This window comes from Moschus berezovskii, chromosome 27 (genome assembly GCF_049115385.1).
Source record: "Moschus berezovskii isolate FMDL1 chromosome 27, NW_MosBer_1.0, whole genome shotgun sequence".
Lineage (NCBI taxonomy): Eukaryota > Metazoa > Chordata > Mammalia > Artiodactyla > Moschidae > Moschus > Moschus berezovskii.
This window is the reverse complement of record NC_142486.1, coordinates 7794657-7819087: the sequence shown is the minus strand read 5'-3', so window position 1 is coordinate 7819087 and position 24431 is coordinate 7794657. Positions and strand designations below refer to the sequence as shown.

Sequence of the window (24431 nt, the reverse complement as noted above, 5' to 3'; positions counted from 1 at the left end):
GTACTGCGCATGCTCAGAGGGTCCCCTGTGGGGAGCTGGAGGGAGGCTTTGCATGCCTTGCTCTCCTGCCTCCTAGCTCTGCCGTTTGTTCGGGACTGTCCAATCCTGTCTGAGTAGAAGATGAGAAATCTCTGTCTTGTGTTCTCAGCTCCACTTGGAAGCTCCTGCAGATGGTTTCTCAGATGGGAAAAGCAGGGAGGACCTATTAGGTAGACCCAGGAACCCAGCAGGCAGGCAGGAGGCTGATGGGAAGGAATTCTCAGAAGGGCACTTCATGGGCAAATGATGCCCACAGCAGGGAACATTCTGCCAGTCTGAGATCTTAGCAGACAGAGGAGGGGGATCCGTGACCTCCGAGGCTCTGTCTGTCCCTCAGAGTCCCCATCGTGGAAACCGCTAGATCCTTTCTCTGTCCCTTCTGATCACAGCAGAGAAATGTATGGGGGAGGAGCTGGGGAAAGTCACAGGGAAAGTGACACCATGAGACCCCTAGGCAGATGGAACTCTGACAGTTCCTGGTCCCAGTTCACGGGTAAGCTGCCTGTTGGAAGCCTTACTGCCTGTCTGCTTTCTGCTCTGATTCTTGTGGTAGAACCTGAACCTCGGCCTTCTCTCTCAGATATGGGCCTCTCGCCAGCAAGGGAAGACCCTGCTGCCCCGGCCTTACTGGGCTCGTGGTGTCCAGCCCACTGGGTCGCCCCGTGGAGTAGCAGAGCCAGGCTTTGGCTTCCCCGCTTCCTGGCTCATTGCTCCCTGTTGAGTTGGCTTAGGAGGTGAAGGATGCCTCCAAGGACTATATCTTCTCCCAGTCGTTCACTTCTAGAACCTGAGAATTGAAGAAACACACTCAGGAAGGGGGTGGGGTGTGGCTTCAAATTAAACAGCTTAGTGGGGCCAAAGCCTTAGCCCTGGTGCCCTGCATGCCAGGCCCTTCCCCCACTGCCTTAGCAGAGCATCCAGACCGGTTCCATTGTCCTCTTAGGGCTGAGGGTAGACATGGGCGGTAGGAAGCATAACAGTCCAGAAGTGAAAGCCAGTACCCGCCAGTGTGAGATTTTCTGATGTGGACCAGAACCAGCCAGCTCTCTGTTGAGTCCACCAGCAGCATCTGTGACTAGAGGCTGGCATTAGGCAGGGGGCTGGAGGCGCTCCCAGAAGCATTTGCTACCACCAGGTGGCTGCTAGGCTGTTGGCCATTGCGAGGGTAGCACAGCAGGCTGGAGGCGTCCATCGTTTCCTGAGCACATTTCCGGCTTCTGGCTGTGGCCTGAGCCCAGTGAACCCAGGCCCTGTCCTCGGGGAGCTCCGGTTAGGGACTGCAGACCCTTCCTCTTGTATCATCTTGAACATGAGCAGGGCTGGAGGACACAGTCACTGGGACGGGGAGGGAGTAGCAGGCATCTCGGGCCATCTGCATCAGCCATCTCCAGTATTGGACTCCCCACAAGTCATACTAGCATGGATTTATTACCATTTAAAAGTATAATGGCTTCCCTGGTAGTCTAGTGGCTAAGACCCTGCGCCCCAACTGCAGGAGTCCTGAGTTCAATCCCTGGTCAGGGAACTAGATCCCACATGCTGCAACTGAGACCTGGCACAGCCAAATCAATCAACAAATATTTAAAAAATGAAAAAATGTAATCTCACACACACACATATATAATGGCTTAAAACCAAGTGAAAGAGTTGGAATTAGTGACTGTGGGAAGCAAGACCTTCATTTAAAAAAGTTTTTTCCCTTTATTTTAAACTAATTTTGTATTTGCAAGAAAGTTACAAAAATAGTGGAGTTTCCATATCTCTCTTGACTTCTTGTGTTAACATCTTTCATGATAACCATAGTGCAGTTGCCAGAACCAAAGCCTCACCATTGGTGTGGGACTGTTTGCTAAAGACTCTTCCGACTGTAATCAGTGTTTCTGTGTTGTTCTCTTCCTGACCCGTGAACCCACTCTGCATCCAGTTGTCATTCCCCCTCTCCTCCCGCTCTGGATAAAACCGCTCGTCAGTCTTTCTTCATCTTCCATAACCTTGACCCTTTGGAAGAGTTACTTTTGTCAAATGGTCTTAATTTGGTTTCATCAAATGTTTTCTCATGATTGGACAGAGGTTATGCTGTTTCGGCAGAAACCACAGAAAGGGTATTAATTTCCTTCTCAGAACCTCTTTTCTTGGAGTTCCTGATGATGTTTGGCCCGTTACTGGTGGTGTTGGTCTTGACCACTAGGAGTGGTTTCTGTTGGACTTCCGCTCTGTGGGTACCCCAGAGCCCTCATTTCGGTGAAGCTGGTGAGCCCATAGTTCTTTCAGGGTTTGTCTTCAGAGTCTTGGGATTGTCCAGGAGAGCATTTTGTGACGGCCAATGCTTCGTTCTCCATACCGTGTAAAAAGATGAGTCTTGTCCCCAGCCGTGTCCTTCCCTGCCCAGTGTTCCCTCCCCTCCGCAGCACCCCACTTGGAGTCTGACTTTTATTGGTTGATTTTCACGGAGGAAGTGCTTTCAAGGGTCGTGTCCATCAGACCTCTTTGCCTGTCCTTCGAGATATTCTTTGTCGGGATCTTTCCTCTTAAAAAGAAAACCCAGCAGCCCTCAGTGCACGGAGGCCGCTGCGGGGAAGTGAAACCGCAGAGGGGCCTCGGCAGCACCAGTGCCTTCCTCACTGGCTGTTCCTGCCAAGTCAGCTCCTCACATTAAGCTCTGTCCCCTTCTTCTCCCCAAGTGCCTCCCTGCCCAGCGGTCCAGTGAGCAGCCCCCGAAGCGCCCCCGCCACGGTGCCCTTGCAGATGCCGAAGCCCAGCCGGGTCCAGCAAGCCCTCGCAGGTAGGCAGGTGGTCCCCGGTCCAGTCATGTCCGCCAGGGGTGGGCCTTGGGGGCGGGAATGTGTGGGGCAGGGGGAGGAGATTGTGGGCAGGGGTCTTCTGACCCTCTGTGTTCTTGTGGAAACCCACAGGGGCTCCTTGGGGGGCAGCACCTTTTTTCATTGACGGTGACCCATCTCCTGTGAGTGAGTTGGGTGCCCCCTCATTTGTCTCAAGTGTTGAGGGGATCATACCTGATGCCGGGGGGTGCCCAGTGCCGACTCTCTCCATCTTTCACGTTTTCACATCACCTTGAATTACAGTTCAGGAGTCGCTTTTCTGTCCCGACGTGCTTTAGGCATTTCCCTACAGGGGCCCTTTGGGGAGTTCCTCCACCTTTTTCGCTGGAGCTCACATTTTGAGCAAGTGGCTTTTGTGTCTCACTGGGTTGTTTGTTAACCCTGCCCCTTTGAACTGTTTTCAGAATTCCTTCTGTGGGTGTTGGGAAGCCACTGAGAGTTGTTTTTTAACTTAGGGGGAATGTAAACTATGGCATGAAGGTACACCGAGGCGCTGGTGAACCGCCGTCGTTTAGAGGCAGAGGCGGGGGAGGGAGCTCGCCAGCCCGTGTGCTGGGTGAGTCACTGTGAGGGGCCCAGGCTGGAGGCGGAGAGGCCCTGTGGGCCAGAGCTTCGTGCCCCAGGCCGGCTGACCACTGACCAGGGCCTTGGCAGTGGATGGAGGTAGGGGCATCTGACTCAGCGATTGGACTGGTGGTGAGATGGAAGGAATAGAATGAGGCCTGGTGTGTGCTGCCGACAGAGAGGTCCTCGTGATTAAGGAGGAAGGACTCAGGGCTCTGCATACGTGGCGACTCATTTCATCCCAATAGCAGCTCTGTGGGGGAGGAACTTTGATTCTCATTTTACATTTGAGGAAACTGATGTGCCAAGAATTCCAGAAGCCTCCCAAGGCCAGGCAACCAGTCCTGGACAGAGCTGGGATTCAGCCCTAGGCATTCTTGGCCTCAGAATCTGGGCTCTTCGCTATAACACTTTGCTGCTCCCGAGTCTGGTGGGTCCATGGCTGTGGCTGTGGCTGGTGGAGCTGTCCTGGAGGCGGGGGAGTTTGGATGGGCAGCTCAGAAGAGCACTGTGGGGTGCAGTAGGGAGGCGTCTGCCCACCTCGGAGTGTGTGAGCTCACAGAGTCCGGGTGGACCACCTGGAAGAAGAACACTGGAAGGACATGGAAGGGCCAGTCAGAGACGTAGCGGAGGCAGAGAGTGGGACCAGAGAGGACACGCTGCCCAGCACGCCCTCTGGAGCACACTCACCTGCTCAGCCAGCAGCCCTCTGCTGGGGCAGAGAGAACAGTGCGCGAGGATGACTAGATTGTTCCTGCCCAGCGTAGGTCTTCTCGTGGCATCACATAGCCCAGGTAATTCAGATTGTGTGTGTGTGTGCGCGCGTGTGCGTACATGTACTGCTGAAGAGACATTGTGGGAGCAAGCCCAGCCTGCAGGTCCCGGCTCCATTCAGCTCTGTGGTCGCTGAGGGCCTGATACCAGCGTGGCCACCTCTACCTGCAGCTTGGCAGTGGTCTGGGTGCTGAGGAGCTCTCGAGGCCGGGACCCTCTCCTGGCCTTGTTCTCTGTGTCCCCTGCCACCTTTGCTCTCAGAGCGATCCTGGAGGTGTTTTAACCTCCCATTTACTTGTCAGGGAGACAGACCCCGAAGCTCAAGAGTTGGGTCCTGGCGAGGAAAGAGTAGACAAGTTGGTGGCCAAACACCGCCTCCCCTGAACGCAGGGCTCTGGCTCGTCCCCGTTGCTGGGGCGGCTGTGTGGGGTGCCAGAGAACCAGGGACCCCGGGTCCACCCCCAGGAAGCAGGGTCTGGAGAGACGTCTCAGCTGGGCAGTGGTTGCGGATTTGGTCACTGAAGTGAGCACCTGGGCACAGGGGTTCTCAGGTAGGCTCCTGGCCTGCGGAAGGGCTGCGTACGCCCCTGTGCTGGAGGAGGGGCTGCCTCTCTGTCCACCAGGCGCCTTGGGGGATGGCTTCACTGCCTGCCGCCTGGCCAGGGCCCCTCCCTCAGGGGCGTGGGCAGGAGTGGGCCCCCCAGGCCGGGCCAGGCTCCTACCTAGCAAGGGAGGGGGAGTGTCTGCATTTTATGCTGCCAGGACCTGCCCAAGGCCGGTCAGCCCCAGGGGAGGGGTACTGGCGTCAAAGCCAGGTTAGTAAGGCCGCGGCAGGAGGAGGGTAGGCTGGCACCTGAGCCCAGTCACTAGACGAAAGGCCAGTGCTGGGCGTCAGAAAGGGGGTGTTCACATGTCTCACTGGGTGTGGGACCTGCCGGGGGCTCTGGCAGACCAAGATGAGAGCAGGAAAAGCCATGCTTGTCCGCCCTGTTACAGTTGTTTGGGGATGTTAGGAGGTTGGTGGGGGGCGGCACATCCCTGAGCCCTTGCTCTTGGGGAAGTTGTGATGGCCCCTCGTGTCCCTCCCCCCACTGGATGCTGCTTTTGTGACGCGTTGGCTGCGGGATAACCTTCACACTTTTTCACAAGAAGGCAGACCGGCAGAGCCAGGGGCTGCTTCTCCGCAGCTGTGTAAACTGAGACTCGCTGTCCGTGGCCAGAATGAGGAGGAGCGGGTCCTTCATTAGAAACAGCAGCAGCACTGTCCATGCTGGCCTCTGACAGGGCTGATGGCGTGGCCTCAGGGATGTCCGCTCCCCAGCAGGCAGAGACTGGGTCTCCCTTGTGACCAGGCCCTGCCCTGTGTGCTCGGATCAGGGGAAGACAGTCACAAAGACAGAAGCCCATGTTCCATCTGGTGCTGAGAATGGAGCGGAGTGAAGGAGATGAGCTGGAGGGGAATGTGGCCGTTTTAGATGGGCGGTCAAGGAGGGGCAGCCGGGAGAGGGGTCTGATCGATGGCCAGGGTCCGGTGGCTTCCGAGGGAATAAGTCATGGTCAGCACACACAGCTCCTGGGCTCCTGTCAGAAATTGTTCTCTTTCCATCTGTCTGCACCCCGTGCCTGCTTTTCATCCAGTCCATCCGATGTTTAGTTCCCAAGGGAGCCACATTTGAGCCCAGGAGCAACCTTGGGATGCTGTGGCATCGCATTGCCTGCTGAACGAGTGCCCAACATCCAGCCTCAGTATTCTGATGGGCACTCTGGCGTCTCCTGTGGAGCCACCACCACAATGCACCCGGCGCTGCCCAGGCCGCCAGCTTCCGCTGCTGTCCTGTGCTGGGCGCGTGGGCTCTGCTGAGAACCTCTCTTCTCTGGTGGGGGCCACGGTGGGGCCTGATGGAGCCCAGGGCCAGCTCTCCCCTGGCTGCTCTGGATTGCCTCTGGAGCGGGCAGCAGGTCCGCCTGGCCTGTCCATGGTGCCCAGACCCCAGGCCAGATTCTGAACACCTTTTAGCTCCCTAAGGGAGTGGTGGAGGGGAAGCCCAGAGCCCCTCTCCAGGGCAGGAGGTGCTTCAGGGATGGGAGGGCTGGGTGGAGGCTGCTGTGGACCACAGGGTAGCTGAGAGCGTGGCAGGAATGGTGCCTCCAGTAGGAGGACGTGCTCGGTTCCAGGTCCTTGGGGAGGATCAGCTAGGGTGCGGATGGAGCCCCAGGCTGAGGAGTGGGGCGTCCACCCTGCAGGCATCAGGGAAGGAGTGACAAGATTGGACAGTCCATTCGGGGTGGCCGCCTGCTGCCGCTCCCCCTGCTGTGGGCCACCCCTGTGTGCCCACCACGGCCAGAGGAGCTGTCTGAGCCACGGCCAAGGGGACCGGAGAAGGGAGCCCGAGTATGGGGCCTTAGCTGCTCCCAAGGAATGGTCCCGGGGGCTGTGGGGACACCTTGGTGAGGAGGCAGGCCCTGGGGCAGGATTCCTGCCTGTTTCCCCCAGTGATGGCTCTGAAGGCACCTAGACAGTTTGGGTGGTGCATGGAGAGCAGGCAGCACCCCATGGGAGGCCAGGCAACCGGGGGCCGCGGGGGCTTGGCCAAAGGGGCACAGAGGGAGGCCCGCAAGCTCCAGACCGTCCGTGTTTCCATGGCTTGGCTGCGTCCTGCTGTGTTGCCCTCTGCTCTCCTTCCTCGCGCTGGCATGGAGAGGCGCCACCCTGCAGAACCGCTCTGGATGCGTCTTGGGGTGGTGTTCTGCCCTCTGCCCTCCTGAAGCGGCTTCCCCCCCGCATGCTCTGGGCACAGGTTGATGGGGTGCTTGTTCAGACCCTCCTGGAACTTGGGGCCGAGGCTCCCACGAGCCGGCATTTCACTGATTGCTGAGCTCAGCCCTACTGGTCTGGGTGGGCCCTGGCAGCCTCGAGCAGCTGGATTCCCTGGGGAGATGGACGAGTCCTGATGGCCGTCGACAGTGCCACCTGGGCGCAGCCGGGGTTTGTGGCAGTCACGAGCCGGACGGCTCCTTCTAACGTTTCTCCCCTCTGCATGTCTGATCTCGCACCCCGTGTAGGCATGACGAGTATTCTGATGTCAGCCATTGGACTCCCTGTGTGTCTTAGCCGCGCACCCCAGCCCACCAGCCCTCCCGCCTCCTGTCTGGCCTCTAAAAGTCACAGCTCAGTTAAGAGATTGAGGAAAATGTCCATGAAAGGTAGTTCCTGCTCACAAATACTCTCTGGCCTCTGCTCAGCCTTCTCCGAGTCTCGCTGCCTCTGACTCTCCCGCACCGGCCGCTCTCCTCTGACCACCTCGGCCCTTCGCCCTCCCCTCGCCTGCAGGGGTGGTGATGGGCTCAGTGGCCTGCCCTGCCCTTGGCAGCAAGCCTGGCCCCCGGGAATCCACTCCCCTCTGAGACCCAGAGTTCAGTGCTGCAGTGGAAACGCGAGGGGCCTGTGCTTGAAGATTCAGTGACTGTAAACACAAATTCAAGGCAAGACATGGCTCAGGAGGGGGGACAACTCTGTCCCTTCCACTGCGGCCACCATGTGTCTCAGGAAGGGCCAGCCCACATGGGGCTGCTTCGGAGGGGTCCCCAACGACCATGCCAGTCCCGTCACATGGCTAGGGGAGAAGGGGTTTCAGAACTGTTAGAAGGTGCTGTGTGAGTCTGAAGAAAATTCAAGAGAAGGGGCTGCTACGTAGTAAGTTCTATGCCTGTCATTTCTAAAACTGTGGCTCTGCTGCCATCACTGGGTCAGAGAAGTGACTGCTTCGGGGACCTTCAGGATGGCGTGAGCAGGGCTTTGGCCCTGCCAGTCCTGGGTTTGCAGCGCTCGCTCACCAGCTTTGTGATCTCATGCCAGCTTCCCCATTCATGAGCAGAGGGCCTCCTACCCGACAGACCGGCTGTGGGAGGAGGAGGAAGTAAACACACAGGGGCAGTGCCTGGCCCATGGTGATGGTTGCTCTGATCGAGTTCACTGCCTGTCTGACCATCGGGAGGAGTGGAGGAGGGACGCCAGGGAAGGGCGGCCTTAAGTGCCCAGCTGCCATCGCCACCCCTCGCCTGGCTCCCTCCTCTTACTCTGCCTCAGGGCTGGATCTGTGGGCAGGGCCGCTTCCTGAGACACTCGGGCTTCTCTGAAAACACACGGCGTTCAGTAGACCCTCTGGCCTTCCTGGGCTCAGATGTCCTTTCATGGGGTAGGCGGTTACCTGGCTGGCCCTCTTTTGAGAAAAGTGGATCATGGAGAGTTACTGTCAATTCCGAAAGGCTAACTGGATGCGGGAAGGCGGGAGAGGAAGGGGTGCTAAGACAGGCCTTGCTGGAGGGGTTCTGGGGTTCAGCTGGAGACTGGCCTGTCACCAAAGTGGCCTTCTAGACCAGGCTTTTCTAGAAGGTCTCTCCCCTCGGAGTAGGGTCCCTGGTACTAGGCTGGCCACCTGGTGGTGGTGGGGATCGTGCTTTGGTCTGGCTTTCTCTCCAGTGACCAGAGTCAGGGTCCTCGAGGTCTGTGTCTGGGGATGTGTGTGCATGTGGATGGGGGTGCATGGTCTCCCTTGGCTTCTAGCTGCCTTTCAGGTCATAGCAGCTAATACCTTTCTGGTTCTCACCCCTAGGGCTGATGTCAGGTCCACTTTTTAGATGAGTGACCTGAGACTCAGAGGTGACCTGATTTGGTCCCAGCCCAAGAGTGAGACTCCATCCTGACCTCACCCAGCCCTGACCCCTCTGCTCCCTCCTGCCTGTCACCGGGCCTTCTGTGGTCTAGAGGGGGCTCCCGCTGTTGAGCCCTCAGACTTGTAAGTCTCTGCAGCCACAGGCTGATGGCCGGGAGCTTGGGCTTATGCCAGAGCCCCTCTGGTCTCAGAAGCTGGGCCCAGGAGCTCCCCCGGACTTGAGCAGGCGGGCCTCCCCGCACTGCCCTCCCAGACTGGGCTGGTCTCCCCACCTCCCTCTGCTCCTGTTTTGCCGCCACTCTGCGACTCTGCTGACTGACTCTCTAGCTGCAGGGGAGAGCTGGGGAGGGGGTGCTTGTCCTTGGGGTGGGCAGGGCCTCCCCTCCCAGCTTCATGCCCAGGCGCACACAGAGGGGTGGGAGGTTTCAGGAGGAGGCGGCGGGGGGTAGAGCTGTGGGCAGCTGAGGAATGGAGGAGGCGGGTCGCTGACGCCCACAGTCCAGGGACAAGCCCAAGAGCGCCGTGGTTGGCCGTGGCCGTGTGGCTGTCCTCTGCGGGCAGCGTGCACACAGATGTCCCCGCAGGGCAGGCTCGCACTGTACACGTGACTCAGACACTTCTACCCAGACTTGCTTCCCAGAGGAATGAAAGCTGAGTAAAATAACCCGGCCAGAACGCACTCCAGAGCATTCATTTAGAAGCTGCTCTGTGACCCTCCTGCCTGTCCTCTGAAGCCTGGGTCTGGGTTCCTGAGTAAAGGTGTGCCGGGCTGTGGCTGAGGCCCTGGTTGTGGCTCTTGAAGGCCGTGGTCAGATGCTGTCTCTGCTTCTCTTCCTCCAGGGCTCCTGGGGCCGCCCCCCAGTGGAGCTCTGGACTGTTCTGCGCCTGGCCTGTTCTCTCCTCTCCTACACACTAACCTTCCCGTCTAAGCCATCCTAACCTCCCTCCCGGCAGCTTGGACCACTCCCTGTCCCCCTGTCTCATCCCAGCATCTCGAATTCGTTCTCCTTGGGACACCATTTATGTTCTTCTCTCTCCTAGGAGGGTCCCCAAAGCCAGAGCCAGAGCAGGTGATCAGAAACTACACTGAAGAGCTGAAGACGGCCCCAGAGGAGGTGTGTGTCACAGGGGCCGCGCTGCTTTTGCTTTTGTTTGGTAATGGGGTGGCCCAGACGAGGCCTCCAGCCTGTCCTCTGCCGGAAGGTGCCTCATCCAGAGACCAGTCCTTGCCCCGGGCTTTGGGGAGGGCCGGCCGGGGTTCCCGCTTTTAACCCTGTCACGGCTTCACCTGACCGTGAAGGGGTCTCTGCTGAGTCTCATTTTGGGGCTGTGATGCTACTGTTGTCCAGTTTGAACGGAGAGCCCTGGAGAACCCTGAGGGGCGGGTTCACGGTCATGCGTGCTGGTTCAGAGCTGGGGGCTCTCTGGCCGCCTTCTCCTGCAAGTCGAGAACACAGGAAGCATCTGGTTGGTAAAGGTTTGGACCGAAACTTGGAAGTCCTTCTCACCTCGGGCCTCCGCTCCTGCCTGCCCCCTTCACAGGAGTCTGTCTGTCTCTCTGCCCTTGTGCTCACCTGACACAGCTGGGCTGTTTGGCCCCCGGCTGCCTCACCAGCTGCTGATCACACAGCCAACACGTGGCTGTGAGGGTTTAGTACCCGCTGCTCATACACCTGCCTGTTGCCATGTTGCTGTGCTTATGGAAGCAAAGAGATGGCCCTTTTCTTGAACCAGGGAGGGCTTCCCAGAGGCGGAGGCATCTTATACTGGGCGGAAGGCCCACAGGAGTCCAAGCAGGAGGAACACTTCTGCTTACCCTGATGTGTAAGACAAAACCCCAACCCCCGGTCATGGCCTTCAGGGCCTCCTGGGACCTGGTCCCCTCCCCTTTGGTCTCCTGCACCCAGGTCACCCCTGCCCTGCAGGTGCACCAGCCCCCAGCAGAAACGCTGGCTCCTGCTTCAGTACACTCTCTTCTCCTACCTGCCTGTTGCCATGCTTGTGCCTCTGATAGGTTCCCTTTCCCTTGGAAAGCCCAGTGCTGCAGGCCTCTCCCGTCCTTTCCTCTTGGCTGGGCTCTTCTGCCGCCATCTCACCCCAGGCTCCAGGCATCATAGCAGCCCCCAGGCTCGGTGCCGCCTGCCATCCCCTCTGCCACGGTGATAGTGCCTGCTCTGAGGCTGCAGACACCAGTGACCCCTTGGTGCTCCCAGCCTCCAGAACAGAGAGCTGTGGGGTTGACTTAGATCGGGGTCCAGCATTTCCACAGATGATGGCCAGTCCACAGGACTCGCCCTTGTGGCGCAGGGGCCGTGGGTGAGCCTGCCCCGTGTGGGGTCTCCCTCCAGGACTGCATTATCTGTATGGAGAAGCTGTCCGTGGCGTCTGGGTACAGCGACGTGACCGACAGCAAGACCATCGGACCCATGGCCGTGGGCTGCTTGGCCAAGTGCAGCCACACCTTCCACCTGCTTTGCCTGCTGGCCATGTACTGCAACGGGAACAAGGTGCCCATGGCCCCCGGGCTGGGGCGGGGGGCAGTCAGGGTCACCTGCCCATCCCGGCTGTGCTGCACCTGAGCAGGTGACTGGGCTGCCCTGTGAGGGGCCTGGGGCCTGCCCAGAGACCGCCTTGAGATGTCCACAGTCCTGGTCCTGCAGCAGGAGGGGGCTGGGGATGGCAGGTGATGCCAGGCTGCCCTGCCTTTGGTGTAATTTAGCCAGAGTGGACAGAGGTTGGGGAGCAGAGACAGCCAAGGTCCGTGGGGGGCCTTCGTGCCTGGGCTGTCCTCTCTGTGCAGCGTCCTTCTGCCACACGTACTGGCCAGGGCTCCAGCATCAGCAGTCCTTCTGTCACAGGGTTTTCTGTTCCATTTTAAGTATGACTCAACTGTGTAGTGGAGAAGGAAATGGCAACCCACTCCAGTACTCTTGCCTGGAAAATCCCATGGATAGAGGAGCCTGGTAGGTTGCAGTCCATGGGTTCATGAAGAGTTGGACACGACTGAGCAACTTCACTTTCACTTTTCACTTGCATGCATTGGAGAAGGAAATGGTAACCCACTCCAGTGTTCTTGCCTGGAGAATCCCAGGGACGGGGGAGCCTGGTGGACTGCTGTATATGGGGTCACACAGAGTCAGACACGACTGAAGCGACTTAGCCGCAGCAGCAGCAACTGTATAGACTTTGGTTCATAAACCTAATTTTTCTACCTGATGCCAGTCTCTTGGTACTTTGTCCCTTTAATGAAAATTGCATAATGAGTTTCTGGGGTAAAGCTTATCTTTCTAAGGAAGTTGCCAAGATTGAGTTTTTTTGTAAGGAGTCTGCCTGGGAGCTGGGCGACGGGCCCAGGACCCGCTGGGTGACCAGGGAACCAAACCCGTGTCCCTGCAGGTCTCTTTCCCATCTAGTCAGCAGGGTGGCTGGCCTGGGTGCCCTCTCGGGGCCACCGGCTCAGTCTACGACCTTCTGCCCTGTCCCAGGACGGAAGCTTGCAATGTCCCTCCTGCAAAACGATCTACGGGGAGAAGACTGGGACCCAGCCCCGGGGGAAGATGGAGGTGTTCACGTTTCAGATGTCCCTCCCCGGCCACGAGGACTGTGGGACGATCCTCATAGTCTACAACATACCCCACGGCATTCAGGTGAGGGGCACGGCACAAGAGGAGCCTCCTCGGATCTTTCTGGAATCGGCCCCTCTCCGGGGCTCTTCCTGTCCCACTCTGTCCCCCAGGGTCACCGAGGGTGCCTGGCTGCCCAGTCAGACTCCCAGCAACGAGGGGGCACTCGTGCTGGGGGCTCCAGCCAGCCCTTAGGGTTGTGGAAGCAAAGAGATGGTCCCTGCATTTTCTTGAACCAGGGAGGGCTTCCTGGAAGTGAAGGCATCTTAGCTGGACCTGTACTGGGCAGAAGGCCCACAGGAGTCTTAAGCAGGAGGAACAAGTGCTTCTGTTGGGCTAGCTGGCTGCCTGGGGAGCCCACAAGCAGGAACCCTCCCAAGGAGCAGAGCGCAGGGCAGAGAGGTGCCTGCAGTGAGGTCTGACCCCTCTTGAGGGACTGGCTCAGTGGGCTGATCCAGACCTGTGTGGGGTGTGGAGGAGCAGGAACCTCAGCTGCCGGTCCCAATGGAGACCCAGACGAGAGTCTGGGCTCCTCAGGTTTCTGCCTTGGACCGGGGGATCTCAGCGTCCCCCCAGAGCCTCGTTGGCTTGGGAAGATACAGGAGGACAGGATGTCCCTTTTTTTTGTCCAATTACGTGCTTTCCCCTGGTTGTCCTCCAAAGTGACATTGTGCTCAAAGTGAAACTGGAAAAATTAGAAACATTCTAGACAGCAGTGGAGCCACAAAGCAGATGGTGTGTCACCATGGGCTGAGGGCAGAGCAAGGGCCGAGTGTGGTTCCAGCCCAGGCCCTCTGTCTAGCCTGCTGCCATGGTCTCGGGGCCCTGCTCCATCCAGAGAGAGCTGTGCGCCCCAGTGATGGTGAAGCAGGCCCTGCCATCTAGTCCAGAGAGCCCTGTGCCCAGAGGGTTGCCAGCGAAGTAGGAGCTTCCGGCCCGGCCTCTGACAGGTCCGGTTTCCTCAGGGACGTGGAGGCCGTTAGGGGGTGGGCCTAGCAGAGCAGTATGGGTTCAGGGAGGGCAGGAGTGGGTAGCGTGTTCAGGGTGGGTCTTTAGAGCGAGATGTGAGACGGCAGTTGATTTGGTCACCCACGTGCAGGGGAGCCCGCCTGGAAGGTGCCGGGGTGGGGCTGGGGGGAGGGGCCCTGCCTCAGCAGCTCTGTAGCCCGTGAGCCCCCTGGCTCCCACTCTCACCATCTGTGTCCTCCTGCAGGGCCCTGAACACCCCAACCCTGGAAAGCCCTTCACTGCCAGAGGGTTTCCCCGCCAGTGCTACCTTCCCGACAACGCCCAGGGCCGCAAGGTAAAGGCCCAGCTGCCACCCCTGGGAGCAGCCTCCGTGCCCCTCCCCCCCAGCTGGCAAGTCCAGCCTGGCTGCCCCTGAGCAGCGGGTGGCTGTTGGGTCAGGAGAGCCGGCTCGGTGGCCGCACAGGCTCTGCCTCTGCCCACCTTACTGCAACAGGAGAAGGGGATGAAGCCTGCAGGCTGGCCGGGGTGTGGGCTGCCCCTTCCTGGGGACCTGCTGCAGGTTAGGCGTCCAGGTATGGGGTATCCAGGCAGAGATGACCTGACCACAGGTGCTCTGGGGGGAGGATGGGTCTTCCTGCAGCCTAGTGTGATGGGATGGGGCGGAACCAGGGCCGCTTCACCCTGGGTGATGGGGGCGGCCTGTGGAGCCGCCTCTGCACTGAGTCCTGACTTGGGGCTTCCCAGCTCAGAGGAGGGGCTTCCCAGGTGGCTCAGTGGTAAAGAACCTGTCTGCTAACGCAGGAGACGTGGGTTTGATCCCTGGGTCGGAAAAATCTCCTGGAGAAGGAAGTGGCACCCCATTCCAGTATTTTTGCCTAGGAAATCTCATGGACAGAGGAGCCTGGGGGGCTGCAGTCTATGGGTTTGCAAAGAGTCGGACGCAACTAAACAGCTCTGAGAACGCTGGGAAGAGCATTCCAGGCAGACAGAACAACCAGGGTGGTGGCTTTGGGGTGGGGACAGCCCCAAGGGCACGAAGAGGCTGAGGGAGGTGAGGGGGTGTCAGGAGTGTCTGCCCCCCAGGCCAGCGCCTGCAGCCAGGGTTTGTTCTGAGTACTCCTTCACAGCCTTCTCCTTGCCCTTTCCTCACCGCCCCTTCCCCCCCAACCGCCCCACATCATCCCCTCCCCTCCCTCCTCCATCCCTTCCCCCATCCCCTCCTCCCCCCCATCCCCTCCTCCCCCCCACCCCTCCCCGCCCCCTCCACCCTTCCCCTTGGGCAGGTCCTAGAGCTGCTGAAGGTGGCCTGGAAGAGGCGCCTTATCTTCACAGTAGGGACGTCCAGCACCACCGGGGAGACAGACACAGTGGTGTGGAACGAGATCCACCACAAGACCGAGATGGACCGCAACGCGACAGGCCACGGCTACCCCGACCCCAGCTACCTGCAGAACGTGCTGGCCGAGCTGGCCGCCCAGGGGGTGACTGAAGACTGCCTGGAGCAGCAGTGACCCGCCGCCGTGACGGCAGGCGGGAAGGTGCCTTTCCTCAGAGGCCGGGATGTTTGTCAGGGACACCGGTGGGCTCCATGTGGAGCGCGGGCTCCCCATGCCTGCCCATCCCCTTCCCTGTGCCCGCCGGGCCTGGGTCTCTGTGGGAACCAGGCGAGCCTGGAAGTCATACGTGTGGGGGCTTCGGATGCCGCTACCTCAGTGTGAGGGCCCTCCGTCCTCGGTGGGCTGCGTGGGGCCCTCAGTGTCCGGGGTGAGGAGAGGCTGCCTGCCGTGTGTGCCGCCGGGGCAGGCCTGGGTCTGGGTCAGCTTCTCATACCTCAGATGTTCTGTTTGCAATAAATGCCCTAAAGCCAAAGACCGCGGGCCCTGTGGGTTTGCCATTGGAGAGGCTGCGTGTGTACACGCGTGTGTGTGTACGAAGATCGGATGTATGAAGGCCCTCCACACATGTCTTGCTGCATCAGAGAAGGAGTGGACCTGACAGGCTTCCTGTTCAACCCTTTGTTTCTTCCTAAATGAGACACAGGTTGCGGGGAGGCCATGAGCTGGGCGCTGACCCGAGCGGCTCCCCTGGCCCCACCCCACTTCTCCTTGCAGTGGGCCTTCAGCAGCTTTGCCAGGGAGACCCCCCAGCCCCAGCTCCTCCCATTTACTTCCCCGGGGGTTCTGACTTTCTAAGTGCTGCTCATATGGGGGCGTGTACTGCTGTGTCCACTTCATAGATGAGGAAACGGAGGTTTAAGGGTACAGTAGTAGATCTGGGACTGAATCCCAGCCAGGTCTGGTCTGACCCCCACCCTCAAGGCTCCGATTCTTCCCAGTCTTCTTAGAAAGAGGATCCAGTACTTCTAGGCTTCCTGAGGGCCGGGGGGGTGGGGTGGGGGTGTGTGCTTGTAACCTTCACAAGCCCTTTTCTCCCTAAGAAAGAAACATATGTTTTATGATTTGTTGTTACAAAGATCAATGTATGTTAGAGTATTTACTTTCACCTAGAAGTTCCTTTTTTCCCCTTCTGATTGTGAAAAGAAAGTAAGGCAGCTTTGTGAGCCCCTGGCATCGTGCCCCCTGCCCTGTGGAGAAGTTGGTTTGGGGGAGGGCCAGGAGGCCCCGATGAGAAGCTGGACCCCAACTCTGTTAGGTTCCACAGTGAGACTCGCTCCAGGGCTCACAGGGCAGAGGGTTGTGTGGGTACCTGAGTGCCACACCCTCACCCTCGGCTCCCACCGACAGCGCGGTGAGAGAACGGGAACAGAATGTTTGCACATCTTATGCCTGATCAGAGTCTCGTATCCACAGTATATCAAGAACTGTCACAACTCAGTGATAAAAAAATCTTCAGTTTTAACGGGCAAAGGACTTGAACACACATTTCTCTGAAAAAGCTATACAGATGGCTGACAAGCAACGTCATTAGGGAAGTGCAAATCAAAACCACAAAGTGGTACCACTTCACACCCATTAGGGTGGTTATTATACAATATATAGAGGAGATAAATACTGGTGAGGATGTGGAGAGATTGGAACCCTCGTCCACTGCTTGTGGGGATGTAAAATGCAGCTGCTCTGGAAAGCTGGTGACCAGTGCCACAAGAAGCAGTTACCATATGACTCAGCAGTTAAACTGCCAGATAAATATCCAAGAACTGGAAACACAGCCACGGTAGCGTTCATAATAGCCAAGAAGTGGGGACGACCCAAATAGCCATCAGCTGATGAATGAATGAACAAAATACAATTTGTCCGTGCAATGGGATGCTATCCAGCTAGGAAAAAGAAGGAAATGCTAACACATACAACATGGATGACCCTTAACATTATATCAAATGAAAGAAGCCAGGCAGAAAATGACACATTGTGTGATTCTGTCTATTTGAAATATCCCGAAGAGGCAAATCCACTGAGAAAGTACATCAGTGGTTGTCGGGGGGAAAGGGGGATGGGAAGTGACTGTTTCAATGGGTACAGTGTTTCTGGGGTGATAAGATTCTAGAATCTGGTGATTTGTGGCAATGAAGTTTAAAAGGAAGTCTACAGGGCTTCTGTTATATGGAAAGCATAAGGTTTTCCAATAAAAAGAGACTGAGCAACACCTCCCTGCCCCTCCCTTCCTACCTTGAGTGAGAACACAATGCCTGGAGCCACAGCAGCCATCTTGTGCAATGAGAAGAAGCACCAGGAGAGGGAGTTCCCTGGTTGCCTAGTGGTTAGGACTCTGCTTTCACTGCCCTGGCCTGGGTTTAGTCCCTGGTCTGAAACAGGAATCCCACAAGCTGTAAGGTATGGTAAAAAAATGTCAAGAGAATCTCAGAGACATGGACCCTAATGTCATTTGACCAAACCCATACCAGCAGCCATCTTTCTGCAGAATTCCTGTAAATAAACCCTTCTTGTTTAAAACAAAAACAACCTCCCCAAAAAACAACCCCACCAAAACAAAACCCCCTGAACTGTACATTTTAAAGGGACATCTTAGGTTATGTGAATAATATCTTAATTTTTAAAATACATACAGGGAGTTATCTGGAGAAGGAAATGGCAACCCACTCCAGTGTTCTTGCCCCGAGAATTCCGTGCACGGAGGAGCCTGATGGGCTGTAGTCCATGGAGCCGTAAAGAGTGGGACACGACTGAGCAACTAACCCACGTATAGGGAATTCCCTGGCGGGCCGGTGGTTAGGACTTGGTGCTTTCACTGCCAGGGCCTGGGTTCAGTCTCTGGTCAGGGAACTAAAATTCCTAAAGCTCAGTACTGTGGTCAAAAAAATTAATGAAAAATTTTAAAGAATTCTAAAAAGTAAAAAATATATATGTATACATGAGAACCCAAGGGAGTGATGTAAGCAGGGCACTTGCCAGCCGTCCAGGCTCTGTGATCAAAGGAACCTAAGGGAGGATGTGGCCTTGTGAAGGGAGGGCAGGACCATGGCCCTGAGCGAGCTAGAACTGCCCCCTTCCTTCCCGGGGTGGGGATGGAAGGCCAGAGGGAGGCTCCTGGTACGCAAGGTGCAGGAATCCCTGGCATGTGGCCCTCCTCCCCAAGGCTGGGAGTCTGGGTGGGACCCAAACTCAGACACGGGCCTCTGGGGTGACCTGGCTGGCACCCTGGGGTCCAGGGGCCTCTCTCAGCCCTGGCCTGCTCCTGTCCAGAGCCCTGCCCAGCCCCCCTCCCCGGGGTGGCCTGGGCTGGGAGGCGGAGTGGGGGTGCTTTTACGTTTTCAGGTCTTTCCAGCCCTTGGCCAGCGGGGTAGCCTGACTAACCAGCTCCTCCAGGCCCCCGGTGTGTGGGGAGGGGCGCGGGCCAGAGGCAGCCAGACCAGCCCCAGGCTGTGTGTGTGGCAGCAGGCCGGTGGGCGCGCTGCAGGCCATCATGGGGCTCCCCTCCAGGCAGCCTCGCCGCTGGCTGCTGCTCTTGGTGGTGCTGGGCTGGCCCTGGCCCTGCCTCAGCCTGGGTAAGTGGGGGTCCTGGGAGGGGTGCACCCCGCCAGACCCTAGGGGCTGGGGCACCTGCTGGAGTGATTAGACCCTGGGACCCTCCCCTCCCCACCAACCAGGAGAGGCAGCCCCAGGGGCAGTGGGCCCTGGACCCTCACGCCTGTCTCCACGGCCCCAGAACTCATCCCCTACACGCCGCGGATAACTGCCTGGGACCTGGAAGGGAGGGTCACGGCCACCACATTCTCCCTGGAGCAGCCGCGCTGTGTCCTGGATGGGTACTCCAGTGCTGCCGACACCGTCTGGCTGGTGGTGGCCTTCAGCAATGGTAGGTTGGTCCAGTGCGGTCTGGGGCCTTGGGTGACGGGTGGGTCTGAGGACAGCTCCAGGGCCCTGGGAGCCCCTCTCAACTGAGTGTGAGTGGGGAGTTAGGGCTTTATCCTGGGGGGGATCTGAGAGGTGACGTCTGATTTGTGTCTGGAGGGGCACTCTGGGCTCTGAGGCATGGAGGGCGCTGCGCTGCGCTATGGGAGTGAAAGACCTGTCTCCTCCCGCCCTCGGGCTCCAGCTGTGTGTGCCTCCCTCCGGCAGCCTCTAGGGTCTTCCAGAACCCCCGGACACTGGCTGAGATCCCAACCTCCCCACGGCTGCTGACCGATGGCCACTACATGACGCTGCCCCTGACCATGGACCAGCTGCCCTGTGAGGACCCGGCGGGCAGCAGCGGGCGCGCCCCCGTGCTTAGGGTGGGCAATGACGCCGGCTGCCTTGCTGACCTCCATCAGCCTCGCTACTGCAACGCCCCCCTCCCAGGCCCGGGACCTTACAGGTGAGTCGCCTGACCTGAAACCTGGAAGGGAGCTGTACTGGGAGGGGTGGGGTTGGGGTGGGGTTCTGGGACCAGGGCTGCCCCCCCAAGCCCCGCCCCAGTCTCCGCCCAGGCCTCTGTCCTGGCCCCGCCCCTTCCTGGCTGCAGGCCGAGCAAGGCCCTCCTCTTCAACAGCCTTGGTTTCTTCCTGTGTGGGTCGGATCTCCTGGAGGGGCAGGTGGCCTCCACGAGGAGGTGGGCGTCACAGAGCCGGTGGGGGATGGGAAGGGGTCTGCAGGCCCCAGCATGGGGGGAGGGGAATGCTGGAGACAGCCCCTCCCACAGGTGGGTCTGGCAGGAAAGTGGAACCGAGGTGGGAAAGCAGGGGTCCAGCGAGCAAGGGGACAAGGCCAGACCTCCTCAGGGTGACCAAGTGCGGCTGGGGGAACCGGCAGGGGCCACAGGGGCGGCGGGGCAGGGTGTAGCCGCCTTCCACGCCCGCACCCCTCACCCTGTCACCCAGTGGCCACTCCCTGACTCAGCCTCCTGCCCCGTCCCCAGCAGCTGCCAGAGCCGACTCCCGTCAATGCCAGGTGCCAGCCTGCCTGGATCCCAGAGTGCCCCACCCCGAACAGAGATACAACTCAAGTTCTGTGCGGTGCCCTCGGAGCTCAACCTGCCTGCTCCCCTGATCTTGGTCTCTGAGCACGCCCTGAGCACACCTCTTTCTCTCCTGGCCTTTGCCTGGGGTCCCGGCTCCTATCAGGGGGCCTTCTAAGGCTTCACAGACTCCACACAGCCAGCAGTTTTCCTCTGGAGAACAGGGGTGGGGGCCTCATACACACTTGTGAGCCACCCTGAGGCCCCTTTTATGTGGCATTTAGTCATGGGGACCCCTGAACCAGAGAGGGTGTCTGAAGAATGGCAGTTCAGATGGTTGAGGGCTGATGGCAGAGGTTGCTGTGGCCAGAGAGGTCTCGGGGTGCTTAGCACAGGGAGTCCCCCTCCCCTGAACATGACAGGCCCACAACCTGGCCGTCATGAGCTGCTTGGGGCCTGGCCGAGGCGGGGGCCTTGCCCAGAGCAGTCAAGGTGCGGAGCCTCACCCCTGGTCCTCTCCCCCAGGGTGAAGTTCCTGCTGATGAACTCCAGGGGCTCACCACAGGCTGAGACGAGGTGGTCCGACCCCATCGCTCTCCACCAAGGTAGTGCGGAGGGCCGGGCGCTCTGACTCCAGTGTGCCCTGTGGACCAGCCAACATCGGTACCCTGGTCATGCTCAGCCGGCCCCTCCCCTGGCTACCGTGGGACTGGGGACCCCAAGTCAGAGTCCAAGTCCAGGCCACCCCCTAAATAGAGCCTCCCACTAGAGGGTGGGATACTGGGTCAGCCCCATGGGCAGAGACATCAGCTCTGACCACCCCAAAATCCCTAGGGCACCCCCAACCCTCGGGTGCCCTAGGTTGCAGCCCCATCATGGACAGAAATAGTCTGCCCCTCCTTCAGGGAGCCAACCCCGTGCTGGGCATTGCTGGGTGGAGAAGAGGGGCCAGGGCAAAAAAGAGGCTGGAGCCGGTGTCCTAGGAAGCCTGCTCTCTTCAGACCAAGAAAACTGCACGTCAGAGGCCGAGTGTCCCGTGAGGGGGTGCCTGGGAGGCAGGCTGCAGAGGCTGGGGTCAGGGAGGGCAGGGGGCATGAATCTTATCACGTGAAGGCCTTGAATGCCAGGCTTCAGGGAGCAGGGCCGCACTCGGTCAGTCCTGAGCTCCGCTGCCTCTCTGCCTGCCATGGGTGGTGGGAACAGTCCGGCAGGTGAGACCAAGGTGCAGGATGGCGTGATGGGTGGTCCAGGCTGGCAGAACACAAGTGCCCTGGCAGAGAGGGACAGATGAACTGGCTCAGGAGGCCGGCTGGGGATGTGAGGCAGTCAGCATGGTGGGAAGGTGACCTCCCTGGGGTCCAAGGGCAGCCTCTGAAAGCTTCTGTGTGTGCAGGCAAGTCCCCAGGCTCCATCGACACGTGGCCCGGGCGGCGGAGTGGAGACATGATCGTCATCACCTCCATCCTGTCTTCTCTGGCTGGCCTCCTGCTCCTGGCCTTCCTGGCAGCCTCCAGCATGCGTTTGTGAGTGGCGACCCCCGGAGGGCCCCTTGCCCACCCGGAGCCCCTGCTCTCTCTCTGGCCCAGCACCTTCTGGAACCCCTTCGGGAGCCCTGTGGTTTTGGGGTGGTGCCTCTTCCAGCGATGTGCAGGGAATTTCCACCCTGAGTATCTCTCATCGAGGAGCTCAGGGAGGCGGTCCAGCAGATCCTCTGATGACGGGTTCATAGACAGGGCCACTTTGCTCTGCCTGGGCCCTTCTCCCTGACCATGCTTTCTCTCCAGTGAGCCCTTGGTTGTTTCAATGAACTGATACCCAAGGAGCCAGGGTGGCCACCTGGAGGAGGCAGGCCCCCAGCTGGTCCTCCCAGGGAGGAAAGGGACATCAGAGGCTGCAGGAGAAGGGCTGTGGGAGCTCGGCAGCCTGCTCCACCCAGCAGGGACACAGCCTGTCTCCCTGTCCCTGTCCAGCTCCAGCCTGTGGTGGCCAGAGGAGGCCCCGGAGCAGCTGCGGATTGGCTCCTTCATGGGGAGGCGCTACATGACCCACCACATCCCGCCCAGCGAGGTGGCCACCCTGCCGGTGGGCTGCGAGCCCGGCCTGGAACACTTCCCCAGCCTCAGCCCCTAGCTTGGCCCACCTGACTGGGGCTGGGGCAGTGGGGGCCTAGGGAATGAGTGCATAGTGCACGTGTGTGTGTGTGTGTGTGTGTGTCCCGCATTGCACCTCCCGCCCTGCCTGAAATCCCACTGCTAGCAACCCTGCCTTGGGCTTTCTCATTTCCCCCGCCTGCGGGCAGTTGGGGGAGGGCCACGGTCAGGCCAGGCATCCAGCCCCCAATGCCATCTGCCTCTGATCTGCCCGCCTCGAGCGAGGCTGGAGGTCATGTGGACACACTGCCTGAAAGGAGGCTTCCAGGCCCCAGGAGGAGGCCCTAGGGGGTTGGGCTGGGCCGGGCCCATCATGGGGTGCATGAGGCCCCCGTCTGTCCCTCTGTCTGTCCCTCACCAGCGGCCGGGGCTGCAGTGAGGCCTTCAGAGGTGCCTCCATCTTCCCTGGACGTGGGCCCTCACTGGCTGGAAGGTCAGAAAGTGTAGATTGCTGTGACGATCAGGCTACCACTTCTAACCTCCTTGCACATGCAGATGGCACACACACTCATGCACTCACTCCCATTCCACAAGCATTTATTGAGCACCTGCTGCATGCCACACACACAGTGTTAGACATGGACCCTCACGCAGGGCCCGCTGCTGTTCTTGGGGCGCTCACTCACTGCTCGGGGCTTCAGATGACCACGTGTCCTGATGCGACCTGTTACTGCTGGGGGAGCTATCACCACTCGGACTGTCACGCGCCCTCGAGCTCACACTCCTGAGACGATCTGCCCCCGATGGACTCTCCTGTCCATTAGCCAGCGCCCCATCATCCAGCAGGAGCCACTTGACTTTCCAGCGTCCGTCCGCCTGCAAGGCCGGTGATTCCCACCGTGGACACAAGGGGGCGCTGTGGCGCCGCGGTTGTCGAGTCCCGCGCGTGCGCACGTCTGTGCACAGCTGAGGGTCCAGCCCTCTCGACCAGACGTCTCACAGCGGCCGCCACGCAGCTGGGTCTCTGGAGGTCACGGCTCCAGTTTCCACCTCGGCCAAGCCGGAGGATGAGCAGTCACACTCTCGTTTGATGATCAACGGTGTGACGTCCAACTGCACAGCTGTCACCGTTTTCTGGATGGAAAAACAGGCTCAGTGATCTGCCCACGATTCACTGCCCCTGCACCCCGTGCCCCGCGGCCGCTCCCAGGCCCTTCTAAGCCTGACTGCGGCTCCCAGAATCTAGGCCGCCCCGAGGAGGGCGCCATGCGGGGAAATCTACCCCGCTCCCCTGACTTTGGAGATGAATAAGTGCAATCTGGCTCCTCCATCCCAGCGGTGTCCGCGCTGTATCTGGAAGAGGGGCAGTTACACGCGTTGCCCAGCCTGGCTCCGCCCTGTGCAGCCTGCCCCCGACACCAGCCTGGGCGCTGCCCCGAGCCTGTCCTCTAGATTGCTAGCCCTAGCTATGCATTGGGGTGCCACCATCTCCTGATGGCCCCAGGGAAACCCAGCCCCAATGGGGTGGGGGGCCGGGCCAGGAAACCCACCACTAATGCAGGTAGATTTAGCAGTGCTCCTTCCCAGGTAAACGCTTCACGGGAGTCTGCTTTCAAAACCCATGCGCCCCTGGTCCCTGTGGTCTTCCCCACCCTGCCTGCATCCTCACCAGCCACAAGACCTGCTCTTGGTGCAGTTGGGAGCTCAGGCCCTGGTGTCCTGGGTGACACCTGGCCATGAGAATCAGCCCCGTCAGACTGCCACTTTTGGAATTCCGCTGCTGTAGAGCCCAGGATCCTCTTGGATTCTTGGAATTGTTGTTGTTTAGTTGCTCAGTTGTGTCTGACTCTTTGCAACTCCATGGACTATAGCCCGCCAGGTTCCTCTGTCCATGGGATTCTCCAGGCAAGAATACTGGAGTGGCCATTTCCCTCTCCAGGGGATTTTCCTGATGCAGGGATCTAACCTGTGTCTCCTGCTTTAGCAGCCGATTCTTCACTTCCAAACCATCTGAGAGGCTCATTCTTAGAATTGGAGGAGGGTTAAAAGTTCACCCTGAGCCATGCCAGCAACCGCCAGTGGAGCCTGGCCCATGTTGTCCCTCCCAAGCCTGGCCCCCATACCAGACAACAAGGCCCTTAAAACCTGGGATGCCTGGCTTGGGGCCTGCCCAGGAAGGAAATGATAGTGAGAAACAGGGATCCACTGGTGTTTGCTGAGTGAAAAAAATGAACAAACCTGCCCAAAGATGGAAGATCAGCCAGGAGCAGGAACTGCCCCTGGCTCTTGTGTGCCCCAGGGTCCTTTGGTGGCTTGCGCTAGAATCTCTGCGGATTCCGAGTCCTGTGATGTCCTGTGTGTCACTGGGACCGCCCCTCACTCCCAAACAACATCTTCAAGCACCTCTGAGGAGCTGCTCTCATCAAGGCCACATGGGGCTTGACTATGGAGATGAGCTCTAAATAGACATTTCAACATGGCGAGTGAAGACTGGGCAGGGGAGGC

The 24431-nt window shown here is 59.2% G+C and overlaps 2 protein-coding genes across 7 annotated transcripts in view; both read left to right on the top strand.

Moving 5' to 3' along the window:
• Nucleotides 1-15351, top strand: part of DTX2 (deltex E3 ubiquitin ligase 2) — a 33738-nt gene extending 18387 nt beyond the window's left edge. For 2 of the 3 annotated variants that reach the window (XM_055410090.2, XM_055410092.2), the window contains 7 exons: nucleotides 2721-2821; nucleotides 7281-7421; nucleotides 9932-10005; nucleotides 11239-11397; nucleotides 12376-12537; nucleotides 13727-13816; nucleotides 14766-15351. In XM_055410090.2, coding sequence (XP_055266065.2) covers nucleotides 2721-2821; nucleotides 7281-7421; nucleotides 9932-10005; nucleotides 11239-11397; nucleotides 12376-12537; nucleotides 13727-13816; nucleotides 14766-14993 — 955 coding nt within the window. In that variant the 3' untranslated portion in view covers nucleotides 14994-15351. The remainder of the gene's footprint in view (nucleotides 1-2720; nucleotides 2822-7280; nucleotides 7422-9931; nucleotides 10006-11238; nucleotides 11398-12375; nucleotides 12538-13726; nucleotides 13817-14765) is intronic. The other variant, XM_055410093.2, reaches the window with a different exon arrangement.
• A 148-nt stretch (nucleotides 15352-15499) lies between these two features.
• Nucleotides 15500-23256, top strand: UPK3B (uroplakin 3B). Of its 4 annotated transcripts, none has more exons than XM_055410095.2 (6): nucleotides 15500-18445; nucleotides 18548-18756; nucleotides 19020-19257; nucleotides 20362-20441; nucleotides 21230-21359; nucleotides 21807-23256. In XM_055410095.2, the coding sequence occupies exons 1-6, from the start codon at nucleotides 17919-17921 to the stop codon at nucleotides 21964-21966; spliced, it is 1344 nt and encodes a 447-aa protein (XP_055266070.2). In that variant the 5' UTR covers nucleotides 15500-17918; the 3' UTR covers nucleotides 21967-23256. The 4 variants fall into 4 exon arrangements, with proteins under 4 accessions (XP_055266070.2, XP_055266072.2, XP_055266071.2 ...); XM_055410097.2 differs by lacking the exon at nucleotides 21807-23256 and adding an exon at nucleotides 19801-19933; XM_055410098.2 differs by having other exon boundaries at nucleotides 18219-18445; nucleotides 18607-18756.
• Nucleotides 23257-24431: the final 1175 nt, after the last annotated feature.

Coding starts and splice junctions, on each gene's coding strand:
- UPK3B (XM_055410095.2), top strand. CDS start 17,919: ATGGCCCTGAGCGAGCTAGAACTGCCCCCTTCCTTCCCGGGGTGGGGA. Junction 18,446..18,547: donor CTGGCCCTGCCTCAGCCTGG/GTAAGTGGGGGT, acceptor CCCACCAACCAG/GAGAGGCAGCCCCAGGGGCA. Junction 18,757..19,019: donor GGTGGTGGCCTTCAGCAATG/GTAGGTTGGTCC, acceptor TCCCTCCGGCAG/CCTCTAGGGTCTTCCAGAAC.